The sequence below is a fragment of the Ascaphus truei genome, chromosome 1, assembly GCF_040206685.1.
Source record: "Ascaphus truei isolate aAscTru1 chromosome 1, aAscTru1.hap1, whole genome shotgun sequence".
Classification (NCBI taxonomy): Eukaryota; Metazoa; Chordata; class Amphibia; order Anura; family Ascaphidae; genus Ascaphus; species Ascaphus truei.
The window spans coordinates 464282329-464309536 of NC_134483.1; the positions used below are offsets into that span (position 1 = coordinate 464282329).

At 41.8% G+C, this 27208-nt stretch overlaps 1 protein-coding gene across 2 annotated transcripts in view; it reads left to right on the forward strand.

Moving 5' to 3' along the window:
- Positions 1-27208, forward strand: part of LOC142463472 (uncharacterized) — a 233811-nt gene that overhangs the window by 65713 nt on the left and 140890 nt on the right. For both annotated transcript variants that reach the window (XM_075566294.1, XM_075566301.1), the window contains exon 7: positions 342-425. In XM_075566294.1, the coding sequence (XP_075422409.1) occupies positions 342-425 (84 nt within the window). The remainder of the gene's footprint in view (positions 1-341; positions 426-27208) is intronic.

The window sequence follows — 27208 nt, forward strand, 5'->3', positions numbered from 1 at the left end:
GTGAACACGATCTCTACTGCACAGCATAAGGGTCCTAGCGTGCCAGGCATTGTGACGTCCTAACTAGGGTAAATCATAACTAGGGCACGACGAAGGTTTAATATGTAAATAATTCTGTATCACAGTAATAATAGAACTTAACATACAGTATTTTGTTAAAGGTTCAGATAATAAGTTTCCCTCTTCTAAACCTTTTCCATACTAACTGGTAACACATAAAAAATACAGTAACACAGTAAAAACGTATTCGTTTAACTTACGAATGATTAGTTTAAAAATGTTTATTTAAATGTATAACAATAATATGCTTCAGCAGAATGTTAATGTTTCTTTTTTGGTAGGATATTGGCCTTGTCACTAATGAAAAAAGACCGACTTCAGTTGTGTGCAAATCAGATGTGGAACTTCTCGTGATTGACAAAGAGGTAATTTTAAAAAAAAAGGTTTTCTTGAACACATTCTTTAGTTCATGAGTAATGTTTTGAACTAAATGCTGAAAAATCTCAAATGAACACCTAAGAGCCAGTACTTTCAGAGATTAAAAGGACACTGGTTCCACCAGTATCGGGTCAGAACTCCTGCACTTACAGTACCTATTTGTTACTCTTATCCAGAGAATTCCTGCAAAATGCACAACTATGAATACACATGAAAAATTCACTTCCTAACCACAAATTTCATTGGTAGACACACAGGATCCTCCAGTATAATGGTGCTCTTGGCAAACGGCTCAGGATAAAATTGTCCACACTTTAAATGTGTTTTAGCATAAGACATTTATACCATTTCAGCTTTCATTAGATTCTCATAAATGAGCAGTTATTCCCACTGCGCCACTGCATTGTTGGTTGATGTAATGAAGCCAATCATTATTGTACACTAGTCATAAAGGGTTTTTTTGTGTTACTTATTGAAGAAGCTTACTTTACGTGCACTATTCCATAGGCAGTAGGCATTTATGACTGAATTTAGAAGAATGGTCAGTGCTATTTCTTTTTTATGCCACTAAAACAATTACACTGAATTTAGTTTTATATTTCAGCACTGGAATTTCTTTTTTTAGACAGGACAAAGGCGGGAAAAGTATGATTTATGTTCCAGATTCCCAGATTGAAACTCAGCTTTTTTTCATTTTGCAAAATAAATTCAGAACTGAAAATCAAGAAATAAGGAAATGGATCAGGTGTCATGCAGGTTACTGATGTACAAAAAAAGGATTGATCGTAATTACAGTACATCATCAATTTAATGAAACTCAGTGGTACATTATTCCTTAAAAGAAAAATGACAAATATTATCAAGTAATTCCCCTTGTGAAATGGAGCCCTATTTCTGTGATGATGTTGGTAATAGAAATAATTTCCCAGAGCAGAAACCACAATAGTTCTTCATAGTTAGAAATCACTTATGTACTTGAAGTCAGTACTAACCCTTTGATTGCCAAATGGTTGTGTGCTACAGTTCCATAGACTTTTTTTGTTCCAGAGATCATTACAGAAATGAATGCATTAGCCCTCTCCCTTGCTGCCAAATATAAAAGGAGGTCGTGCAGTGCAATAGGGCCAGGAGGAGGGCCAAAAATAATATGATGTGTGTCATATTAATTCTGCCTTTATTCTGTTCAGTTGTATTAACAATATACAAAAAATACTAACAGAACAGCATCCCAGAGGGGCGGTTGAATCAGGGAGAAACCCTATAAAACAGCACTCAGACACGTGAGATGTGTGTGAATAAATACAGGTGAGAGCTAGCCCCTCACCTGTATTTATTCACACACATCTCATGTGTCTGAGTGCTGTTTTATAGGGTTTCTCCCTGATTCAACCGCCCCTCTGGGATGCTGTTCTGTCAGTATTTTTTGCATTACTCTCTGTTCCCTACTGCACCTCTCACATTTTTAATTTGTTATTATTAGGAGTGCTGGTGTTTTGCTTATTTTGTTGTGTCGTATTAACAATATAGCAACCAAGAGGTTAACTTGCATTTTACAATACCTATTTGTCTCTCTCTCCTGTGAGGTCATCTGGGTTAACCTGGCCTGCATATCTATTGGTCAATAAAACAATGAAAAGCAATATGTTTATATTAGTAAGTGACGGGTGAGGGGGTCCAGACATATCACAGATTCACCTGATATGACATTGGATATTCAAAAGCGTCATATAAATTCCTAAAAAAAAAACCTGACTTGCAGAAAAGGTGTCAGAAAGGACACTCCATTTCCTTACAGATTGAAAAATGTATGATAATTAAAATCTGATGTACTTCACAAGGATAAGAGAATCAGACGTGTGAAACAATACCAAATACGACAGGTTGTCTATTCTGCATACAGATTCAGCATCTTGTACTGTAGTGCCGACGAGTATTCTAAAACAAAGCTGGGGCAATCACTAACAAGACCTGGGTACATGCTGCAACATTTCTGTGACATTTCTGCAGACAGACTAATGGCCCATCGGATTAACAGCGGGGGTTCCTGGCAGTCCCATTCAAACTGAATGGGACTGCCAGGGACCCCTGCTGTGTTAATCCGATGGGCCATTAGTCTCTGCAGAAATGTCACTGAAATGTACCCAACATGTACCTGGATCTTGTTGGTGATTGCCCCAGATTTTCCAAGGCAAGTTTTAGAATACTCATCGGCGCACCTGTATGTATCAGCTGTTAATTACAACTTTTTTTTTTGAGTAATCGGGATACCAAGGACTCCTCAGGGTAAGACCTTAAATTATTCTTGGTGGTGGCGGCATATTGAGGTGTCGTTGGACAGTTTTGGGGAGTTAGTGCTCATTTTTAGTGCCTGCAGGGAGGAAAGTGAGTCAGCTGGATATCTGGATGTTTTAACCCCTGTCATATACACAAGTCATGTGCACAAGGTGTGGCATTAGTAACAATGTGTAATGGTCTCTAGCTAACCAGTCCACATGAAGTTCACCAAATTTCAGGAGGGAGGAAACAATCCCTTAAGATATAGTGCACCTATACAGGGCCGCAGACAGCTACCCCGGGGCCCAGGACTAGAGTTCCCACTGCCCCCTTCCCCCACCCCCCCAGTATTGGCAGCCTTGTAAGATCCCCCTCTCTTTCTCACATCCCAAACTCTCATCCTCTACCTCCTTCCTCTCTCTCTCACACTCCCACCTCTCTCTCTCCCCTCACGTCCCCACCTCTCTCCCTGCTCATGCCTCCACCTCTCTCTCTCCACTTCACCTTTCTCTCAATCTCACCTCACGCTCCCACCTCTCTCTCACCCCCAACTCTCTCTCTCCCTGTTACGTCGCCACCTCTCTCTCCGCCTCACACCCCCACCTCTCTCTCGCCCCACCTCACGCCTCCACCTTTCTCTCGATCTCACGTGACGCTCCCACTTCTCTCCCCCTCATGCCCTCACCTCTCTCTCTCCCTAATGACCCCACCTCTCTCTATCTCCGCCTTATGCCCCCACCTCTTTCACACCCCCTCATGCCCCCACTTCTCCCCGCCCACACTCAATAACCTACCCCCAATACACATAACCGCCCTCCCCCAATATACATACCTTACATTTGTATATGTCACTTCCTCTCAACACTTGAACGAGGTTTTTCGGTTTCTTTACATTTTGATAGTTGTCAGCACCACTCCTACATGTATTCTCATTGAAGAAGAATGGCTAAGTTTTAACCCCTGTCATATACACAGTCATGTGCACACAGGTGTGGCATTAGTGACAATATGTAATGGTCTCTAACTAACCAGCACCTGTGAATTTCACCTCCCCTCACATCCCCACCTCTCTCCTCTCTTTGTGAGCAGAGAGGTAAATATTGTACTTGGGCCCAATTTATAATGTACTGTGTTATAAATTATAGGCTCAATTGGCTACAGGCTGCATTAGTGTTTTAGTTACTGGTACACAGCTGTTCTTCCAACTTTTTAGTTTTCTTTCCACACAACAAAGTTAAGCACTTTAAGGAACCTTATTGGCACTTTAAACATTTGTAGTGCGCATGGCTAAATTCAGAAGTGACGGACAGGCTTAATGTATGATTTATGTTTCAGCATAAAAGGCTCCAATCCAACGTCTTTAAGGTTGAAAACAAATTTGCTATGATATATTTTCCATTCTTCCCTTTCCATCAAAGATGATTATTGAAGATAATAATGTAACAAAAACCCTTTCCTGTAACTCATCCAGTCTTGTGGTTACTTTTCTTTAGTGTGGATTGGAATGAATTTCCTTAAGTATGTAGTAAAATGCCACAAATAAAAGTTACAAGTGTTGTTCCTGTCTTGCACGGATTCATGATGAAGTAATGTGGCAAATGTTTAATTGTTTAATTGGGCTGCTACTATGCATTATGGTGGAATAACTCTTGTTATCCAGCGTATTCATCATCGTTATCTTTTATTGTACTAATTTAATATAATCACTTTTGTAAATAAGTTTAATTTGTGGTATGATGCAATCATGGTATAAAATTAGGCGTATTGACTGATTTCCTGTCCCACTAAAATGAATACAGTTTTGGGCACCCCTCCATAAAAAAAGACATTCTGGAACTAGAGAAAGTGCAACGAAGAGACACCAAATGAATAAAGGGGATGGACAATCTGACTTATGAGGAGAGGCTAGCAAAATTAGATTTGTTTACATTAGAAAAGAGGCATCTAAAACAGGATATGATAACTATATACAAATATATTCAGGGAAAATACAAAGAGCTTTCAAAAGAACTATTTATCCCAAGGACTGAACAAGCAACACAGGGTCATCCCTTAAAGTTGGAGGAAAGGAGATTTCATCAGCAACAAAGGAAAGGGTTCTTTACAGTAAGGGCAGTTAAAATGTAGACTTCATTACACATGGAGACTCTGATGGCAGATACAATAGATCTGTTAAAAAAAATATTGGACATCATTTTAGAAAGGAAAGGTATACAGGGATATACCAAATAAGTAAATATAGGAAGGATGTTGATCCAAGAAGTAATCGGATTGCCAATATTTGGAGTCAGGAATTTGTTTATTTTTCCCCTTATGAGATACAGTATCATTAGATGATATTTCACTTGGGTTTTTTGTTTGCCTTCCTCTGGATCAATATAATGCAAATACAAAAATAGGATAAGTATCTGTCATTTTAATTTAGCATAGATTGAAATTGATGGACGTACAGTGCAGTATGACTTTTTTCAATCTCATCTACTATGTAACTGTAACATTTCGCTAAATTGGCAAATAAAATTGCTTTTACTGTTATAAATGCCATTACTGGCAGTCCTCAGTTGTTACAGATATAAACATGTGTGTATGTTAAGTCCTCTAATGCTAGGTATTTTGGGGCTTTATGAGAATCGCCCATGGACTGCAGATGACAAGAAGCTTGCGCTGTATCTTTAAATACTTTTGGGCAGATTAGATTGATTCCTTGCACTTTGTTGTATCTCTCATTGAACCAGAATAATAGCATGAAGTCACTTCTGATCAACATCTGTACTGGTCAAATAAAAATATTGTAAACTGGTGTTTTCTTTCCTGAGTGTGTCAGTGGGCTAACGCATAGTTGGTTGGTCAAGGCACTATGCATACAATTGGAACTGCTAATCACTCTGGCTTTCATCCCAGTGGCTTGTTCCCCTTAACAGGCGTTAGAATAATTTAGGGAAGGAGCACTTTCTGCAACAGCACGTCTAATAAAGAACGTTATGCAGTTTCCACGTGTACAACAATATACTGTATGTATAAATGATCATTAAGTTAGCTCATTAAAAGGTATCACAAACTAAAACACATCACTAATGAAATCACTAGAGTTCTTTCTTGTTGACTTCAACTGTTGTGTGGAATAGTGGTACTTCCAATGCAATCCATTTTTGTAGCCCTTTAACACCAAGGTGTAAGAATGCCCACAAAATAATCATATCTTTGATTCACATTCCATCTAATCCCACCAAGAGTAAGTACTTATGTTTAACACGGCAAAAGATATTACTAACACATGATAATGGTTAGAGATTTACTGACCTAATTAACCTACAACAACCGAAGAAACCTGAAGTGCGTATTCTTTCCCCACATTTTTTAATTAAGTTATTTGAAAGGATCCTAAATGGTACTTCAGTTGACCAAAAATAACTCTGCACCGTAGCATGCTGAATTGTAATGAATACTCAGTGTTTTGGAGATCAATAAATCCTATATTCCTTGATTTTCTTTCTTGAATTCCATCCAGATTGTTTTGACTTCTGTTAGCAAAAGTGAGTGTGAAGATTGACATTGAAGTACTGTAGATCCCAGTCCAGTACTGGAGTGTCAGTTCTTCGTGACCTTGTTAAAGGTCACACTATTACTTATGGCTTAAATATACTTTGCAAAATAATGTATTTTAGCCGCTCATCCTTTTATAAAAAATAGGTATTTAGATATTTTCATGATAATAGGGTGCATAAGGATAATATAGGAGCACACAAAATTTTTTTTATCCAAGAGGGATAAAGAAGATTCCTTTTATTGCACTCTCTATTATATCGTTATAGCAAAACAAATGTGCTTTTTTTTTTGCCATATAGGCTCTTAAATCGGTACAGACTATTAAAACGAAAAAAAAAAAAAATTATTACATCAAAGAATATGAAGTGACTCTGTGAATTATATACAGTGATAAAGGTTTAAAAGGTCCTCTCACACAGGGGTAGAGTGGTATGAGACTCTATATTTATTGTCAGACTATAAAACACATTAATGTGTGTGTCTGTTTATTTAAACCCACTCTAACAGCTCAGTATAATAATAAATGAATAATGTATATCAATATTTAACGGCTCTGCATACTGTGAACATTTGTTAGCATTTGGTTTTATACACATCTTGCTAGTTTGTATCAAATATGATAATGGAAAAATATATACGTATATAAAATATAAACTTCTTTTATGATCTATGTATGTGTGGCTAAGTGTGGCTAACTTATGGTCTCGGCGGACCTAGAGTGTACAAAAATCAAGATAATTGCATTTAAAGGTCGCGGCAGACCTATGGACATAGTAATCCCCAATCAGATTATATTCAAAGGTCACAGCGGACCGCAGTTTGCATATTCTTCAGGGCTTTCCCTGTCATATACACGGTATACAGTTTCCCAAAAGTGTGGTAGGTATGGTGTCGTAGCACTAGTATACTGGCCGTGTTTCTTGGACTGAGGTGTCGCCCCTCTGTGACGTCGGACTCGACGTATGACGCGTTTCGCGTGATTGACACGCTTCTTCAGAAAGGAGGAGTCTTTAAATGCAATTATCTTGGTTTTTGTACACTCTAGGTCCGCCGAGACCAAAAGTGTTTTATATCACACTGCTCCATATATACATCTAGTTTTAGCCAGACTTCTATATATGATTGTGTTACTTACCATTCTCCTGGCTTTATTTGGTCTCTATGTGACATCAGGACATTATTAGATCACATATGGATATATCTTACCTTAGAAAACAGTGTATGTGTCTAATGGCTTTTGAATACACCTATGGATTTTGACTATACCAGAGACTAATAGCCATTTGGATGCTAAACTTAGCCACACATACATAGATCATAAAAGAAGTTTATATTTTAAATACGTATATATTTTTCCATTATGTGATTTGATACAAACTAGCTAGATGTGTATAAAACCAAATGCTAACAAATGTTCATAGTATGCAGAGCCGTTAAATATTGATATACATTATTCATTTATTATTATACTGAGCTGTTAGAGTGGGTTTAAATAAACAGACACACATATTAATGTGTTTTATAGTCTGACAATAAATATAGAGTCTCATACCACTCTACCCCTGTGTGAGAGGACCTTTTAAACCTTTATCACTGTATATAATTCACAGAGTCACTTCATATTGTTTGATGTAATAAAAAAAAATTATTTTTGGTTTTAATAGTCTGTACCGATTTAAGAGCCTATATGGCAAAAAAAAGCACATTATAACGATACAATAGAGAGTGCAATAAGAGGAATCCTCTTTATCCCTCTTGGATAAAAAAAAAATTGTGTGCTTAAATATACTGTACTTTTGCAAAATTATGTGTATAAATGGAAGTTTGCTCAAGCAAGCTGTTATATAGGTGAAAAATGTACGTGCATGCAAATTGTTACATTATGACTAGTTTACCTACATCTTTCCCCTGCCGGCATCAGAATTTTTTTAATGCGTCCCTTTGCTACCGTCATAAAGTTTGCCCAATCGTGTCTGCTTCTTGCACACACATTTAAACATACACATGTATATAGCTGCAATGTTATCATTGATCAACAGTTCAGAAGTTTAGGGTTTGGCAGTCTCCACACTAACTAAGCCTGTCTTCGGTTGATCTGCAACTGAAAATGTAATAACAAATTGACATTTTGCAACACACACTCATCTTGTTCATGATATATAGATCCAAAAATATATCAATTAATTGAAAAGAAAACCAAAATATTCTTGTACTGACTAATACTCAGCTCTGAATTAGTATTTAAAGTAGTGGTGTGTTAATACTTAAAAAAAAAAAAGTCATGCATTGTTAATGACTTCTTGCTTTTGAAGTAGAAAATAATGAATGTTGTGGCAAGTTCCCTATTGAGTGTACCGGTAGCTGCTGCCAATTTCCCGACAATAACCATTATTTATGCATTGTCTAACAGCATCTATGTAAATGCTGCAGGAAGGGTGCTATTTTACTAAAGATATCTTTAAATGTTTAAAACAGCCAATTACGTTAATAGGCATAGATTCTGCTATCTTTCGGAAATATGTTTCTGAATCTTCACTGTCGGATCCTGCGTAGTGACCGCAGCACACATTTGGCCCCAATTTGTGAGCGAGAATTGCTTTCAACTATGACCAGCAAACAATTTTTTTTTTTAACTGAGTTACAGAACAGTTTTTAGCATAGAGGGCAATGATTCACTATTCCAATATTTTCCTGATTAGATTTTAATTTGGATAAGGATTGCTGCAAAACAAACTGTAAAAGAGTGCCACGTGCTACAAAAATGATTTGCGGCATTGTGATAATTTTATTTGCGCAGAATTAGATTTGTTTGTTTACAACATTCAGCGCTAGAGGTGATGTGAACAGAATATGGATGGCATACTTTATTAGTTATGTAATGGGGCTGTCCCACTTACCAGGGAAAATGAAGAGATTTGTGAAGTAGTTTAGGAAGAAACTTCTTAGATATTACTAATTGTTTTTCTTCATAGGTTTATCTGTTTTTATTTTATTAAATTGTGATATAAAAATCCATGTTATTGTAACACCTTTCCCCCCCCCCCCCCAATCGCAGATAGGGACCATGTGGGGAAATCTACACTTGTGTTACCGAGTGTGGTGCGTCAACTGATAGGCTCACAGAAGGCCTGAACCTCCGCCACTGGGAGCCTGGGGGTACCTGATCCATCGTCGAACACAGCGCCTCCACCTGTAAGGGTTCCCACCTGAGTGGGATGGTCCTCTTACAGGAGCCTCAATAATAAAACACGCACACAGTGTATGCTAATAACTGTTTACTATTGTAACTACTAATAATAACTTCGGTACCGGTACCACACAGAATAATGCATATACACACACATGGACGTGCACCGGGTGCACCCATCAACATAAGTATTCCCCAGAGTACCTTATGTCCAAACCCACCCACGTGTGTTGGAGATAGCGCTATCCCTGGACGTGTTGGTGCACTATTTATAGATACCTGCCCGGGGCTCCAGCCCGCGGGTACCGTTATACAACTGGTATGGATCCGCCTGATCAGACGTGATGTCCTCCTACGCGGGTGGTGAATTCCGGCGTGGATAATATCACCACGGCTCAGCACCATCAGAACGTTGATGGGGATCCGTCTGCAACCGGCAGGCTGCAGTAACTGCTTGGCGTGGCCTCCACGAAGATAGTCTCTATGTAACTGAGGGGTCTGAGCCCAAACCCAGGAATCAGGCTGCGTGACACTGAGGGTGTCCTAACTTAACCAAATAGCTAAAGGGGCAGATCTCCTTACGTAGGGCCTGTCCCTGAAGCAACCACAAACTGGGGGAATGGTAACTTATCTGGGGCCTCTGGGGGGTAACTAGGCCTAGTGCTAGGGGCCACTGCTCCCTGCACACACACCCTAACTCACCCAGCTCCCAGCTCCAACTCACGTTTCTCGCAAGCCCGCGAAATATATCTCTTTACTCTTGCCGAGAATCCTGGCCTCTTATTGGCCACTATGAGGCACCTGGTGCCTCCCTAGGCCTCATGGGAGTTGTAGTCCCGCGGAGGCTATAGCTGCATTGGGGCCGCGTGCGTGCTGGTACTGCGCATGCGCGACTTCCTAATGGCCGCTGCAGCTCCCTAGTGTCTTCTGCGCATGCGCAACCACTGCGCATGCGCGCGCCTTTGTAATGGTGGCCCTCGCTAGCCGGGTGTGCCGCCAAGACTCCCAGGACTCGGAGCGCTCCCTGCTCCGGCCCCCACCCTTGAAAGCAGCCGGCGGGTCCGTCGCTGCCTCCGGCGGCACCCGCGACCGTGCTGCCTGCAAGGAGGGGGATATCGGGAAGCTCGAGGAGACCGGGGCTACATTATAAAAAGAGTTTGTCCCACTATGTGTTACATAGCGCCGCCTGGGAGACGCACCTCACAAGAGCTCCGTGACTGGTCTTGGCTCCGCGCCACAAACCGGATGAAAATCTGCACACAAAAAATGTCAGAAAAGTCGTTTGAAATCCCCTTCCCCCACATTTAAACAGGGTTTGAATGGAAAATTCTTAAAGGCTGAAGTGCAAACTATACCTCACAGAAACGCATATGCTGAAAAGTCGGAGAGGAGGAAGTGGCAGGAAATCATGGCTGACACTGAGAAATAAAATAACACACCAGCACTCAGGTAATACAGACTGTGAAAGAATCTATTGGGCCAATGTTTAAAACCCACACAGCAACTTAAAGAAGCAATGAGACATATCTCTCAGATCACATCACATCTCTCAGATAAATACTAAGATCCAAAGCAATGAACAGAGAATAGAAAATTCAGAGCTGAAAATCCCTCAGCTAAAGCAACATATAACTTCCCTGAATAAGTCACAAAAACTTACTACAGCAGAACTGACGCAATCATTTAAGGATCGTGGCCGTGGGTCTCTCAGAAGAAGTCAAAGAGGATAAATTAACAAGACTTCTTGGCATTTGATATCCCAAAACAGCTGGTGAAGAGAAGATGTTGTCCTCTGGCTCATAGACTCAGCAAGTCCGGTGAATATATGGAAAATAGGAGAAAAAAACAGTATGAATACTGTACAGTATCATATACAGAGTGTCCAGAGGATTATGGGACACTTACACAGAATTTAGTTGTGATATTCATACACAGGGCACAATTACTTCTGGGGAAGGTCTCCCAAGATCCCAAACATGAATGGAAATCTGCGGTTTTCTGGGTTAAATAACCCTGTGTGAGGATTCACACATCTTCTTGGAACTTTTCCAGTGATATTATACCCAAATGTCAGCTTAATGGGCTATTAATTAAGTTGAGAGTTTGCAGACCATTCGGAAAAGCATGGCCGTAACTCTCACTTCCTTCAGCTGGGCTGAGTAGTTTACCATACTGTAGTACATGGAATTGGATTTGTAGTTTTGCAAGAAAGGTGATCACCTTCTAATGGTTTAACTTTAATGCTTTAAGAATAAAAGATGTCTCTGATAACTGAGAGGGCCCACAGACTAGGCCCGTAACGCAGTCAACGCAGACAGAAGCTGTGGGGAAGTCACTGTGACAGTTTGCAGATACAGAAAGGTGAACTCTAAAGACGTTGGTTGAATACCAGGGCACTTAAGTGTAACGGTATTTCTGGCCCGGCCGGACCCACCCAATCTCACATTGGCCCCTGTGGTCTAACCGGTCCCCATTACAGTGTGGTAGTGTCTGGTGGTGCACCTGTTGGCAACAGGACTCCTGAGTCTCCCGCATGATGGTGTGTGGGGAGAACCCGTCCAGACAGGCAGCTGAGGTAGTGTGCTGAGTCATACCTAGTTCCAGTGCAGCGCCTCCACCTCATCAGGGTCCCTTCGGTCACTTGGGGATGGTCCTGACGAGGAACTCCTCTGTGGTGCTCCTCTCTGTACATTCACTCCACACATGTACACGAGAGGGTTTGTGATTAAGAGCATCTTTATTGATTGAGGTGGGCTAGCTGCCCCTCGCAGTAGTTTCTCTAGCCACTCATTGTCCCTCAGTGCTTCCCTTTGAAAGGTGTAATTCTCCTTTAATAGGGATTCCCTATCCCAGCCGGGATGTCTTTACCCTGTGCCAGGTCCCTGGACACAGTCTTCTTACTCAGCTACTATAACATAACTCTTACTCCTCTCAGATAGAACTCTGGCAGAACTCCCGAGAACTCCTCCTCCACTTAGCAGAACTAACTTTTAGACACAGTGCTGTGCCTTATGTACACTCTGGAAGCTGACACACCTCTGACATCACTAACCATGGAGTCAGAGCATGTGACCACTCCCATCCATACACAGGGCACCCCACCAGGGTGTGAGGGCAAACCTCCATAATTACTGCTGGCATGCCCACAACTTACCAGGCCTTACTGTCAGCAGGAGAGATGACTGTAGCCATTTTACATGACCGCTACATAAGTATTATTGTAATAAATAACGAGTTACTGTAATACATAACAAGTTGTGTTAAAATCTGAAAGAAAAGGCAATAAAGTTCTTAAAAATAGATAAAAGATTGGAAAGAGATAAAGGAGGTGATATAACAATAAAAATAACAATTAAACAATATATTTTTTTATTCGTTCTTAAAATTACTTTTTGCAATGCAAGTCATCTTTAATGTACTCTAAAATGAATGATCCTGAGGTAAGGAGGATGGAAACAAGGATGCATAAATGTGGTAGTTCTTCAAACCAGTTAACAGAGTTAAAAAAAGATTGTGCTAAATGCAGATAAATAGCAACGGAAGTTGAGAGCTCCTGTAAGTGTTTAAGTAGAGAAAAGCACTTAAAGTATATGTTAAATGCATGGATATATGTACAGAATCTGTGTTTTATGTTAACGTTGTTATGACAAATGTGATTGTAAATTCACATGTTCGCAAAGTTATGAGCTATAGATTGAAAAGGTAGTATTGGAAAAAATACATTATGTAGAAACCAGTAATGGCGTCTCTTAAAATAGTATCATGGAATATAGGAGGGATTAATTCGCTAAAAATTCTGCTGAGCTGGAAAAACTGAAACAGACATAAGTGTTCCTACTAGAAACACACATAATTGATATAGAACATGAAAATATGAAGTATAAGTGGGTGAAAGAATGTACATATGCATCATTTAACAGAAGGGGGAAGGGGTAACTCTACAAGAAATAAGTCTATACTAAGATCCTCAAGGAAGAAGGGTTATTTGGAAAGTGAAAATAGACAATGAAAGGTTAACTCTCTGCAACATAGTGTACATGTAAAGACTCAAAATATTTTTTTCGAAACATATAGAAGGAGCTAAACAGTTATAGTATGAGGAACGTACCCTGATATTGGGAGGAGATTTTCATTTAAAAGAAATGAAAATATTAGAAAAGATAAGGCGGAATTGTTTAAAATGTAAAACAAAGTTCCCGATGGGGATGGCTTAAGTAAGGAAACACTTGGATGTAGTGGATACATGGAGAGCACTAGACCCTGAAGATACAGATTACACATGTATGTCTAAAGCCCACCACACCATTTCAAGGACAGATTACCTGCTTATAAATGCTAAAGCCTTCCATAGAGTGAAGGAAGCTAAAATAGTCAATTTTGTTCTCTCAGACCATGCACCCATATGGCTAAGGCTGCGGTCCCAGTGACTGCCCGAGGCGTGCGCTGTGCGCACAAGCACCGGTCCCCCAGTCACTCAGGGCCGAGTACATGCGTCAGCGCACATTCAGCAGCCGCGATGTACTGCAAGATTCCACACACACACAAAAATTGTGTGTGGAACTTGCGACGGAGCCGTGGCCACGCCCACGACGGCGGTTCAGCCAATGAGAGTGAACCAGCTGTGTGAGGTCATGGCCACGCCCCGCCCTCCTTCTTGTTTGGAAATCCCAGCATCAAACGATGCTACATGATGTCACCAACGTAGCGTTACATAGCGTCTCGTTGCCAATGCAACGTGATGTCAAATGACGTCGTGTTTCCATAGCAACGCACCACCGTGCGACGTCACATTGGTGACGTCCACTGCGTCATTTGACGCTGGGATTCTAAAGGAGCAGGAGGGCGACAGCAAAGTGGTGGCAGACACAGGCAAGTACCCAGTGGAGGAGGATTTTGAATTCTAAAATCTGCCGCTGCATACCAAGCAAAGAGGAAGAAATAAATAGAGACTATATGGCAGCATACAAAAACTTAACAGTAGCATATCAAAAGATGAAATCATCTATTCCCAGAAAAATAAACAAACATATTTAGTCAAGAAAGTGAGTTTGAAATAATATTATAGAAAAAGTGAATTATTATCTAACACAGGGGGCAGAAGAAGACCACACAAAAATACCACAATAGTGCAGTACCTTTTTAATAATGAAAATACAACTGATTAAAATATATATTTAAAAAAATCACACAATAGTGTATAAACAGAACCAGCAACGGTGTTGCAATTGCCAGAGAAAGTTTTGAATCAGCACGTGGATGCAAGTGATTAAATTATCACACAATATTTAAGGTAAAGAAACCAGCAACTGTGTACCAATTACCAGACAGAGTATTTGAATCAGCGTGGAGGTGAGAGACACAGTGTTCTAGCCATCTGTCAGCCTGCAGCGTTCTCCGCTCCCTGCAACACTTCTGCGTCCCTCTCCATGTGGTCCTTTGTCTGGGTGATGTCTGCGGATGATGTCACTCAGGCTGACTTGGCTCGGGGTCGCTTTGCTCCACTCCACTAGGCTTGGTGCTTAATGAATCTTCTGTTTCAATCTACGCGTTTCGCGATACCTCTGCTTGCTTCGTCAGGACTGTTCATCTCTTACTATCTAATTTGTTAAATGGAGATAGGCCAAAAAATGGAGTAGATGCTCTAAAAGATGAAACAGGGAAAATATGCAATAAAGGCAAAGTGATATTAGAAATATTCGGGAAATTCTACAGTGATTTATACAAATGGGAGACAGCTAACCAACAAATGAAAGGGACATTCTGAGAAAACGTAGCAACCGCCAAAATAAAAAAGGAACAAATAGATACTTTACAACAGGAATATCACATTAGAGGAAGTTTAAAGATAAAATATTAGCTAATGTTATAACAGTATATGGATAAACAAAAATATACAAGATCATTTCATTCATCATTTAAAAGGTTTTAATAGAACCAGGGAGAGACAGTTTAGACCCCGCCTCATATAGACCTATTTCACTACTAAACCTGAAATATAAACTATTAACAAAAATGATGGCAGAAAGGCTGAAGATAATTCTTCCTCAAATAATACATCCAGACCAAACTGGATTTATACTAGGTACCCAGTAATCAATTTCAGAAAACTAATCACAGTATTGCAAAGTAAAAAAAAAAAGAACAAGAAGCGCCCCTTGGAATTTTGATGTATAAAAAGTATTCGATCTAGTGAGTGAATAATTTATCATGGTTTTGTCCAAGTTTGGTATAGAGGGAAAATTCCAAGAGCTGATAAGAATTCTATATACCAACCCAACAACAAGGATAATATCTCAAGGCTTTGTATCTGAGCATTTTAATATAGCTAAAAGAACGAGACAGGGATGCTCACTGTCGCCACTCCTATTTACATTGGTTCTGGAACCATTAGATATCAAATTGAGAGAGTCTGAAAAATAAAAAGGTATACAAATTGGAAAAGAGGAAGTTAAAATAGCATTATTTGCAGACAATATGTTATTATTCATAGCTAACCCCAAAGACAGTGTGACAGAAATCCATGAGATTATAAAAAATTACAGTACCTTTTCAGGGTACAAGGTTTGTGAAATCAGAAATATTACATTTGAATAGTTTACAGAGGCAGATCCCACAGGACCTACCCCGAAACACCTTCAAAATAGCACAACGAAAATAAATATTTGAGATTACAATATACTGCTAAATTAGAGGAATTCTATGCATTATATTACCCTCCAATAATAGTCAACACAAAGAAAACATTGGAATTATGGAGGGGTTTGGGTATCGTTTTTATCGGAAGGTGTGCCATGTCAAATCAATCATCTTTCCAAAATTAATATATGCTGAGCAAATGCTCCCCCTAATGGTTAAGAATAAAGATATTCAATAGCTAAACAAATATTTCACCAAATTCACATGGAATGGTAGGAAACATAGGATTAATCTAGACAAATTGTTGCTGCCAAAAACAATTTGGAGGAATATCATTCCCAAACATCAATTTATTTAACAAAATAGCTTTGTTTCAGTATGCAGGTGAATGGGTACGAAATAGAGATAAACTAATAAAGGGTGAAGTGGGAGTGAATCAACTGATCCAGCAACAAGATGACCAGATGAATAATGATTAAAGTGATAATAGTGGGTGCAAAACTGTGAATTAGTGAATACAGCTGAAAAAGAATACCAGACGCATATCAGAAATGCACCTCACAAAGAATTCACTTGTTGCACAGCACAAAATAAAATATAGCGTTTGCTAGGTATAATTAAAACATATATCACTGTATAAACTTCACAACGGTAATTTAAAAATTGGAGGGGTGAAGTAGTATTTAATGCTTAATCAGTGAATAATCAGGCTCAGAATCATTAATAAAGCTGAATCTAATCTAAAGGTGAGTACGGAATCTTTGATGGTATATAGCATAACCACATTAGAGAATGATAAGCTGTTGGTAAAAGTATGTGAATGTACAAGGCTATGGGGAGTATAGGCTAAGACAGGATTGCGCGCCAGCATCAGAAGCTTGACGTGGCACTGTCAGTGAAAGAGGCCCGCAGCTGGGTGACAGCCGGGCCCGGCGGGAACTAAAGGCCTGACAGCCGGGCCCCGCGCAGCCACCGGGCCTGGGACACTTGTCTCAGCTCTCCCCACCCCCGTCGGCGGCCCTGACCGTAGTGCCCACCGCCAATACTAGTAATAGAGATAGAATGATAGAAATTCAATGTGGACTAGTTAATCCATTTTAATAGCAAATAATGGACAGAAGGAAATGTTCATGAAGATCAATCATTAGTCTTGGGATTATTGCAGAGTAATATCAGTAACCTACTATACAGTATACAAGTTAATATACTACAAACTGAAACATGTCCTGAAGGGCCAGAGCCCACTTAACTGAAACTCCAGTCAATCACAGGTTAATGCCTGATTAATAGTTCAGCTATAACTTTTATTAACTAAATAATGTACAGTATAATTTTTAAACTATAGTACTACAGACGCAACAGCCTAACCAATCCACAGCTAAACTCTGCAACACATGGCTTCAGCTTGAGGCTGCACCACTATTTTTATACTCTTCAGCTCCCCCTCCCTCACTTATTATAATTCAGTTTCGCAGATTGCGTGTTTAGGTTTGAATTATTAATCCGCACATTTTCAGTGATTTCCCTTTGAGACTGATCTATGGACATTCGCGGCTCAAAGGAACTAGACAATCCACAAATGATGTTTGCCCGTCTCCACTTGTCAGGCTTCTTCTTTTCACACACACATGATTCACAGATGATTTCCTTCTTTTCTATCTTTATTCTTATCACTATCTATTGCACATTTGTGATTAAATATTGTTTAGCATTAAACACATCACTGTATCATTTATTTGATGGTATGTATGCATACTTCACGTACTAGTGGATATATTAGCAAACCTGTTCTGATGTACTTACCTTTTGCATATCTATACTCCATATATATTGGTGTACTCATCTTTTTGAGAATACATACATACATACCCCGTTATTACTATGGTCGCAGCTCTCATAGATATTTAAACTTTTAGCCTTTTGGCTTTATTAAAATACTTGTTCTTCCTTTTATTTTACACATATTATTAAAAGTTACATTTTATTGTTATAGAGGTTCTGTAGAATGCTTATGTAACGGTGTTTCTCCCACCCAATGGGAGATGGGGCCAATAGGGATCGTGTGGTGCAGGATAACTGCTGATAACAGGAGGGCTGAGTTGTCCGCCGGTGGTAGTGGGGACACAGGTAGCCTAGGTTAGGGCAGCCTAGGCTTCTGGGGTTCATACCCTACATATCTCTTTAGCAGTACAGTGCCTCAATATGCCGTAGGCTCCAGTGGCTAAAGGTGATCTCCCACGGTAAAACTATTACCTCTCCCCCCAGTAAGGTCACACACCAGGCATGAGGTATAACAACAGGAACGGTTTATTATCTCTTCTGTACAGCACAGTAACAAGCAGGCTTTTGTCCGATGCAGTAACTCTCAGCTACCACTGAAGGATGGTCCCTGGACCGACACTACAAGCCAAGGGCACCCGCAGCTGTCCTAGCTCTTCCCTGCCTCTCTAGCAGAGGCAGAGGTATGGTCCACACTCACTCTCCCCCAGAAGGAAGAGGACTGGAGAAGGCAGGCTCTCCACTGTGTGACCTGCCTTCCTCAAGTGGGGAAAGGCACTGCTAAAGTTGGGGCTGTACTGCCCTTAAGTACAGCCATGAGGAGGACACCAGGTCTGTCCCATGATTGGTCATGCTCAGGCCTGATGTCACCGGCTCCCGCTGTCACTCAAATGCAGCTCCTCGGAGGGGGAAAACCCATATCAACTACTGGCAAGGCCTGCTTGTACCAGGGCTTACTGCCAGGAGGGAAGCAGACTAGTAGCCACAGATGACATGGCTACACTTACAACAGAACAGTGATATGCTGCACACCATTAGTCAAATAAACAAAACAGTATTACCGGTGCTGCTGGTTCAAAGGGATACCTGTCCAAATATCCAAGCTTGAACTGTAAAAAGGAAAGATCCAGCGCTCCACGGATTTGCAAAAGTATCACATTTATTGCGCCATACACAACGACCGTTCGACCTTAGTAGGTCTTTTTCAAGTGAAAAGGCAAGATGCCAAAGACAGGAAACATATATATACACCCCCCTTAATCAATAATAATGTGATAATCCCCAAACAGCTGAACAAATAGCAATCAACACATATAGTTGACAGTCTTATCTTTAGGCTTCCGATTAGCTGTGACTTGATCTCACTACTTTCCTTAGAATCCCACTGCTGCTGCAGATCCATGTTGATTCCGGATGAACCCGGAAGTGCGTCACGCACAAGCGTCCTCGTGCGTTCCATGCATTCCTTTCCGCATTCCAGCGTCCATCCTCCTCACTTGGTTGGTCCTTCGGCCGAAATCTCGCGAGATTATGGCACTGCTTCATTTCTTTGAAGTTTCTTCACTTGCTCGTCACTCCACCCGAGTCCGCCCACCACAGGGGCTAACATCCTTCTTAATCCATCGTCATCTTCTTCTTTAGTGGGTGGGGATTAAGTCAGTAATAGTCCAATTCTTTCATTGAGAAAAACATAAAGTACAGACTTTGAACAGCCTTGATGGAAAGAAAGATAAAGATGTCAGGAACATGTTGTTTCATGCTAATGATTTCTCCCATGTGCAATAAAATATTAAAATGGAATCTTTGAGCAAATAAATTTCTTTATATATCAATATGCTTTTTCTACATATTATTAACTTATTTCAGAGGTATATGAGATCAAATGGCAGAAACAATCACCACTTCAGCCGACAGGTCATCTTTTAGACAAATAACAACCAAATGAGATATAGTCATTTAGCACCTTAGGGTATACTGTATCCAACATGAATGTCCAGAAGGTTTCACGTTGTAATAGTAAAGTGTCTCTATCCTGACCTGTGTTGCCTGTCCTAATGTGCTCAATGCCCATAACTCTCAGTGATGAGGTAGTGTGTTGATGCTCTATACAGTGAGTAATCTGTACAGTATCATCCAACTCGTTCTTAATTCTACTTTTGTGCTCAATGTATCTCGTCTTGAGCATTCTATTTGTTTTTCCGACGTAAATCAGTCCACATGGACATTTGATTGTATAAACCCTTCTGGTTCCTTGCAAAGGTCATGAATCACGCCCTAGGGTCTCCTCAATCAGTGTTGCTCCTTTCCTCCGTTAACACACAAGAACACATGAATCACTCCCTAGGGTCTCCTCAATCAGCGTTCCTCCCTTCCCCCGTTAACACAAGATTGAACATAGAACTAGAGGGACCCAGGCAGGAGCCAGGTGGAGTCCCCCAGCCCAAGGAGAGACGGCCGCAAGAGAAGCAAGAAGAAATCCACATCGGAAGAAAGATAAAGAAGGAAAAGAAACCTTGATGCACCAGCACTTGCACAAGGCCGTGTAAGTGATAATCTATTATTCTAATAGATTTTTACACTAGTATCTCCCCACTACCCTCCAGACAGGAGATCCACTTGGGTACACTATACCCCACCGGACCCCTGTCAGGAGCTATTACCATTTGCAACTTGTACTGCATTATCCCTCACCCTGTGCTCCCCCATTTTTTCTGTTTTCCATTATAATTAAGGGTCCTGGATAGATCCTGCTGGGGACAGAGTCACAGAAGGGCATCACGAGTTTAAGGGGTATTATACCCCAAGAATATTGTTACACACACTTTACTTATCTATTTACCTATTTCCACATTGCGTATTGAGATAGCGCCCGGGTACTTTTTCCTGTACTTACCCTGCAATATACTTGAGGTGGCCGTGACCCCCGCATACTGCATTTGTTACTTATAAAATAGATACTAACAAAGTATAAGAAAAAGAACAATTTTTTCAACAATGTTAATAAACCTTAATTAGAAACACTGTAAATACATCCCAACTGATGTCGCATATAGCGATTTAAGGTACCGTACTTACATTTTCTTTTCTCTTTTCCTATATTGTATTGAAACCTATATTGTATTACTGTATATTCCTATAGGATTTGGTCCCATAAAGTACACCCAGTTTGGCATAGGTTTTGGATGTCAGAGTATCAATATGCAGCCCTAAGGGCCGATTCACAAAGCAGTGATAAGTGGTTTAGTGGGTGATAAATGCCCTTATAGCGTGCTACTGCCTGATCTGCTATGCACAAAGCAGTGATAACAGTGCAGTATTGCGCTATAATGGCTTTTTATCGCCCATAAACAGCCAGAGACAAAAAAGTCAACCGATAAGCCCAAAAATGTCAAATGCATCATTTTTTGCCAGGAACTGCTATTCACAAAGCTGTGATAAGTTTATAATTGTTTAAAAGCTTGCAATATTTTTGCACCACAAAAGATTGAGATATGCATAAAAGCATGTATTTATTTTTTTGCGCAGCATTGTTACCAGAGGCCGGTGGAGTCTCAAGGTGGTCCTCACAGGTGTCCATGGGTCCTCGGGTGGTCCCCATGGGTGTCCTGGGGTGGTCCCTGCGGGTGCCGGGGATCCTGGGGTGGTCCCTGCGGGTGTCCGGGTATCCAGGGGTCCTCGGGTGGTCCCTGCAGGTGTCTGGGGGTCCTCAGGTAGTCCCTGCACGTGTCCGGGGCCTCCGAATGGTCTCCAGGGATCCCCGCTGACCTGCGGTACGAATCCTGTGCCCAATAGAATGCGTCTCCCGAAGCCAAGGTAAGGGAATTTACAGAGGCCTCGCTCCTCCCCAGCATTTAATTTAAATGCCTTTGGGGCAGCGAGGGCCTCTGTAACTGCTGTGCCCCCCCCCCGAAAAATCTCACTCCTGCTTTATAGGACTAATTCTTCCCTAATCCTGCCAGTCAGAAAACGCATAGCACAACATATGCCAATGTTAATTATATACTATGGGTACATAGTATATAGTACAGTACTTCCAAACTCACCTTAGAAAACTACACACCATTTACAACTCCATATGTTGCTTTGCTCTACAATGTAACTACAGCACTCACCACAGCAAAATGCTCCAAGAACTAGATTGGCTGTCCCTTGATTCCAGACGCAAAGTACATTTTGCTGTCTTGCCTTCAAATACTCTCTGGGCAAGCTCCTCACCCCTACCACACGCAACGCTTATCACCTGAGATCCAGTCCCAAGGTTCAACAAAGAATCCGGTCACTCCTTCTTCTGTTACAGTGCACCTGACGTCTGGAACAACCTACCAGAGACTCTCAAAACCACCTCCAGTTTAAGTCATTTCAAGAACTCAGCTGTCTCTCATTTTAATCTTGTCTGTAAATGTTACATACGCCCATAATCATATTATTTCTAACTGTGCGTGAAATTTTTCTAAATTGAATGTTTAACCTCTGTTAATTTAATGTAACCATGGATTGTCACCATGAGGCGTGTAATACAGTGCAAGCGCGTGCGCTATTGTGCGCACGCGTCAAATATAATTGGCTGTGTTAGCCAGACGTTTGTATACTTGGGACGCGAGCACGGCCATGAGCGGTGGCGCGGCAGACCGGGGAAAATACAATAAAATTGTATTTATGCGCTGCTGCCACGCCGCTAACCAATCACAAAGCACAGCCTAACGCTGTGACGTCAGAGTCACGCCCCCTAACGACACGCTTCACCACTTGCACCCTAGCAACTAAACGCGCACACCACGTGCACGCGCAACGCTGGGTGTACACCCGCAGCAGCGAGGACTATATAACAAGCTTAAGGCTGCGCTTATAGTGCCCGTGACAGCGACGTTGCATCAAAACAAATGCATTGCCGCCGTCGCGTGCGCTTACAGTGAGCGACGGCTTGGTCGCGATCCCTGAAAATCATCTCAATTTGATTTTTCTAGCGGCCGCAGCTTGACTTCGTCCTTAGGCTTCATCCACAGTGCAAGATGTGGAGCGAGCTACATAGCTCGCGCTACAAACAAACGTGCGTATTCCAAAGCGCATGACCATAGTGAGTGCGAGCTTGCACGTGAGATACAAGGATACCAAAAGCAGAGGAGACAAACTTGTTTGCTATTGCAGTGAGAGCCTGGTCATGTGAGCGGCTAACAGCCAATGACAATTTACTGTAGTAAGCTATTCTGCCTGGATACTGTTCAAATTACTTTTTGTCAGTGGAGTTGTGCTTGCTGTGAGAATATGGAGAACTATACTATTGATAATCTGATTTCTGAGGTTTACAAACATGAACCTTTAATTCATTCCAGAAATATCAATGATAATTTATGGAGAGAAATTGTCCATTACTAGTATATAATTGTAAAAAAAAAAAAAAAAAACAGCAATTGTAGAGTACAATGCTTATCTCAATGCATCACATTTTATCTTCTTTTTTTTTTTTTGCAAGCCATGTTTTCATGCATGACATAGTGTAGATACATGTTTGCAGAATACTTCTGTAAATTGCATGGCATTATGAATGTTATTTTTCGCTAAAGGTGTAATCTCATGCATGACACTTCCTTGACACGCCCCTTCAAGTCATAACCGCGCCCACCCCCTCGCTCGCTTTCCAAAAACCTACAGCCCACACATCGCAGAAGAGGAAAGCTCGCACGAGGCATGTAGCACCGTAGTGCTCGCTTTCACTATGGACAAAGCATAACTCTGTGCCCAGGACATACTTGAAAATGAGAGGTAACTCTCAATATAATATTTTCAGGTAAACCATTCTATAAATAAAAAAATAAACAATTCCGTCAGTTGGTTTGCTACATATCACTCTGTCATTTGTGCTTTATCCTTGTTTCCTTTCAGTGGTTTCCTCTGTTCCTTTACTAGTTCTTTGTTACTTAGTATCAGATTATGGCCTTATCCTGACATCAATGAAGCTTTCCGTGCCATCACACTTTAAAGAATAAGGGTCTATGTATATTTATCCTTACACTGTATTTCTGCCTTTCATTACTTTGTGTTTGTCAGCTTATAGTATATATATATATATATATATATATATATATGTAGCCCTTTTTCTGACACTCTAAAGAGACTACGGGTAACTGCACGCACCTGCGGCTCCAGGAGATCTGAGCCTCCGCTAGCTGGGAGCCTGGGGAAACACTTATTAGCGCAGCGCCTCCACTTACCCAGGATCCCCGTGATGTGAGATTCCCCTGGGCAAGAAACATATACACACTCATATACTGCACCGACACACTTTATTCGAGCAAATACCCAGTATGTACCTGGCAGATACCTGGAATGCGCCGCTCCTCACCTCTGACAAGCCCCGTTGCGTTTGCCTTCCCAGCCTGGGTTCATGCCTGGCTGACGGGCGGCTGATCTGTTAAATGATAATGATTAGGATTTAATAGGCTGCAATGCTTCGCGTGTCTACCAGATGGCATAAATTCATGAATTGTAATGCAGTATATATATATATACTGTGCAGTATTGCAGCCAGCGGGAATAAAATGCTTCAATCCCTGCCTGGAAAATAACCCAATGCACTCGGGCAGAAAACAGTCACAAACCTCAATACACCCGGGTCTACCCGAATTCGTGGGACTAGCCGAGCTCGAATAAAGTGTGTCGCCAGTGTATGATGCAACCAACTTTACTATATTGCACGGTAACCTTAGCACTCTATCATAGCCGTCAACACCCAATTTAACACTTATACTATAACGTTTATCCTTAACTCAGCTAAATGGTAATGTCCTTATAACGTGAGTGGCTCGGCCACGCTCTTAATGAGTATTGTCCTGTACAGTAGTAATCAACCACGCTTTTAATGAGTATGTCCTTGTCCAGTCACCGCGTGCCCCACACACCGTGTCCTTACACTAATAGAAAGAAGTGCTCCGTGTATTAGGCCTTTGGCCACTCATTAGTGTCCCCAAAGAGTTACGCCTAAGGCGGGATCAGCGCCTGTTGACCGGTGTTGGTGCACTTGCTGTAAATACCTTCCGTTCACGGCGGTGACCGGTAACACTTCGAAAAGGATCAGATGAATCCTTGCTTGTCTTTTATGTCCACTGTGCAGCTGTCTGGTCCCAAGCAGCTCACCAGCAAACCTGCTCCGCACGCTTGTCCCTAACTGTCTACACAATAAGGTGACTGATCGCTACCACTATGGGCGTCCCTGCAGCACAGCAACCTACTGTGGCTTAGGGGTTTTTCCTAAGGGCCTGCGGGGTAAAGCTAGCCTATGCAGGCCGGTCACTGACCCCCTGCATGCATACACCCTCCTCCTTTACCTTCTGGATCCCCTCTGCCTAGCGTGGTCTCTCCCCCACGCTTCCCTTTCCTCCTCCCGTAATCCTAGCCTTCTGATTGGCTCCTCACTTCTGGTGACCACTCTAGAGCTCATGGGAGTTGTAGTTCCTCAACGGAGCCTTTCCCTTACAGGCCCGTCGTTCGCGCGCTTCCATTGCGCATGCGCGAACTTCCCACTCTCTCAGTGCCCTCTGCCAGATTGCGCAACAACATGGCGGCGCCCTGTACTAACGGCCACCACGGAACCTGCCACACTCCCACCGAACACACATATGGTTCCTACCACATCCCTACATTCTCCCCCTTGCAGAATCCAACTGCCGCTTGGGTCAACTCACATAACTATACACAGAACGTTATAATAAAAATGATACAATATACGTGATCTTACTCATTTCTTCTAGATCAGATTGCACATTTCAGTGAAAATTGCAGCAACAGAATGCACTCGGCTGCGAGCCCACTGCTGAGCCTCATAATGGGGTGCCCCGAATCTATGATAAGCCATCCTTATTGGAGGTTGACCAGCTCTTTGGCTTCGGCGAAGTTGCTCTTCAGCTACCTCCTCGGGAGAGTAGTAAGCCTCGTTTGGCATTACCAATTCTGCCCTTGATAGGTCTACAAAGTCTTTTGGGGGCACAAAGCATGGGCTCTGCGGGTCTAGTGGCTGGCTCACGGGAGTCAGCGTATCTGTCGTTGGACCAAGGGGCTCTTTACCCGTAGCTCCTTTGGGAGATGCCCCCGCGGCCGGAAGGCCCCTTAGAGAGGTTCCCTCCATAGGATTCTAAGAGGTGGCATTTATTACAGTCTCTGGGCCATCCTCTGTACTTTCAACTTCTCCATCAATTGAAACAGTGGGCACTTCCCATTCATTGTCCCGTACTTGAGGTATGGGGAGCAGATGATTTCGATGCCATACCTTTACCCGGCCTTTGGAGTTCCTGAAGCGGTATACCGGGAGGCAGGCATCTGTGATTCCACCTCATACACCCCATCTCTCCACCGATCAGCCAAATTGTTCTTTACGAGAATGCCCAAGTTACGAAGGAGAACAGCATCCCCCGGTCAGATCTCTTTATGTCGCACCTTGTGATCATAGCGTCTTTTGTTACCCGCATTTAATTGTGCCGCCGCCTTTTCAGCCAATTTATAGGCCTGCTGCAGGCTGTCTTGTAACCTTTGTACATAACGAAAATGCGTCCTGTTGGATACCCCATCGGTAGATATCCGCAGTCGCACATCCACGGGTAGCCGAGCTTCTCTCCAAAACATCAAGAAGTACGGAGTGTACCCTGTAGACTCGTGTCGAGTAAAGTTGTAGGCATGCACCAACGTCTCCACATGTTTGCTCCACTCAGTCTTCTGAGAGCCTTTTAATGTCCCCAGCATGTCAAGTAATGGTCGGTTGAACTGTTCGGGCATAGCATCCCCTTCTGGGTGGTACGGGGTAGTCCGTGACTTAGCTATGTTTAACAACTTCAGCAGTTCTCTAATGAGAGTACTCTCGAAATCCCTGCCTTGATCAGAGTGGAGTCGGTTCGGTAATCCATAATGAATGAAGTATTTCTCCCACAATACTCTAGCCATTGTCACCGCCCGTTAATCTTTGGTGGGGAACGCTTGGGCGTATCTTGTATAGTGGTCTGTAATCACTAGTACGTTACCGATGCCCTGGGTGTCTGGCTCGATACACAAGAAATCCACGCACACCAAATCCATAGGACCAGAGCTTTTCAGATGGGCCATGGGGGCCGCCCATGTGGGGAGTGTTTTCCTCTGTATACAGCGGGTACAACTTCGGCAATGCATTTCCACTGATTCTTTCATTTTTGGCCAATAGAACCGGTCCCGGAGTAACACGAACGTCTTGTCAACGCCCAGATGGCCATGATCATCGTGTAGGGCCCGGAGGACCATATTTCTCAAACTTTCAGGCAAGAATAGTTGTCGCCGGTCGGGATGATTGTGGTATGGAATGACCCGATACAATAGGCAATTGTCCAGTTC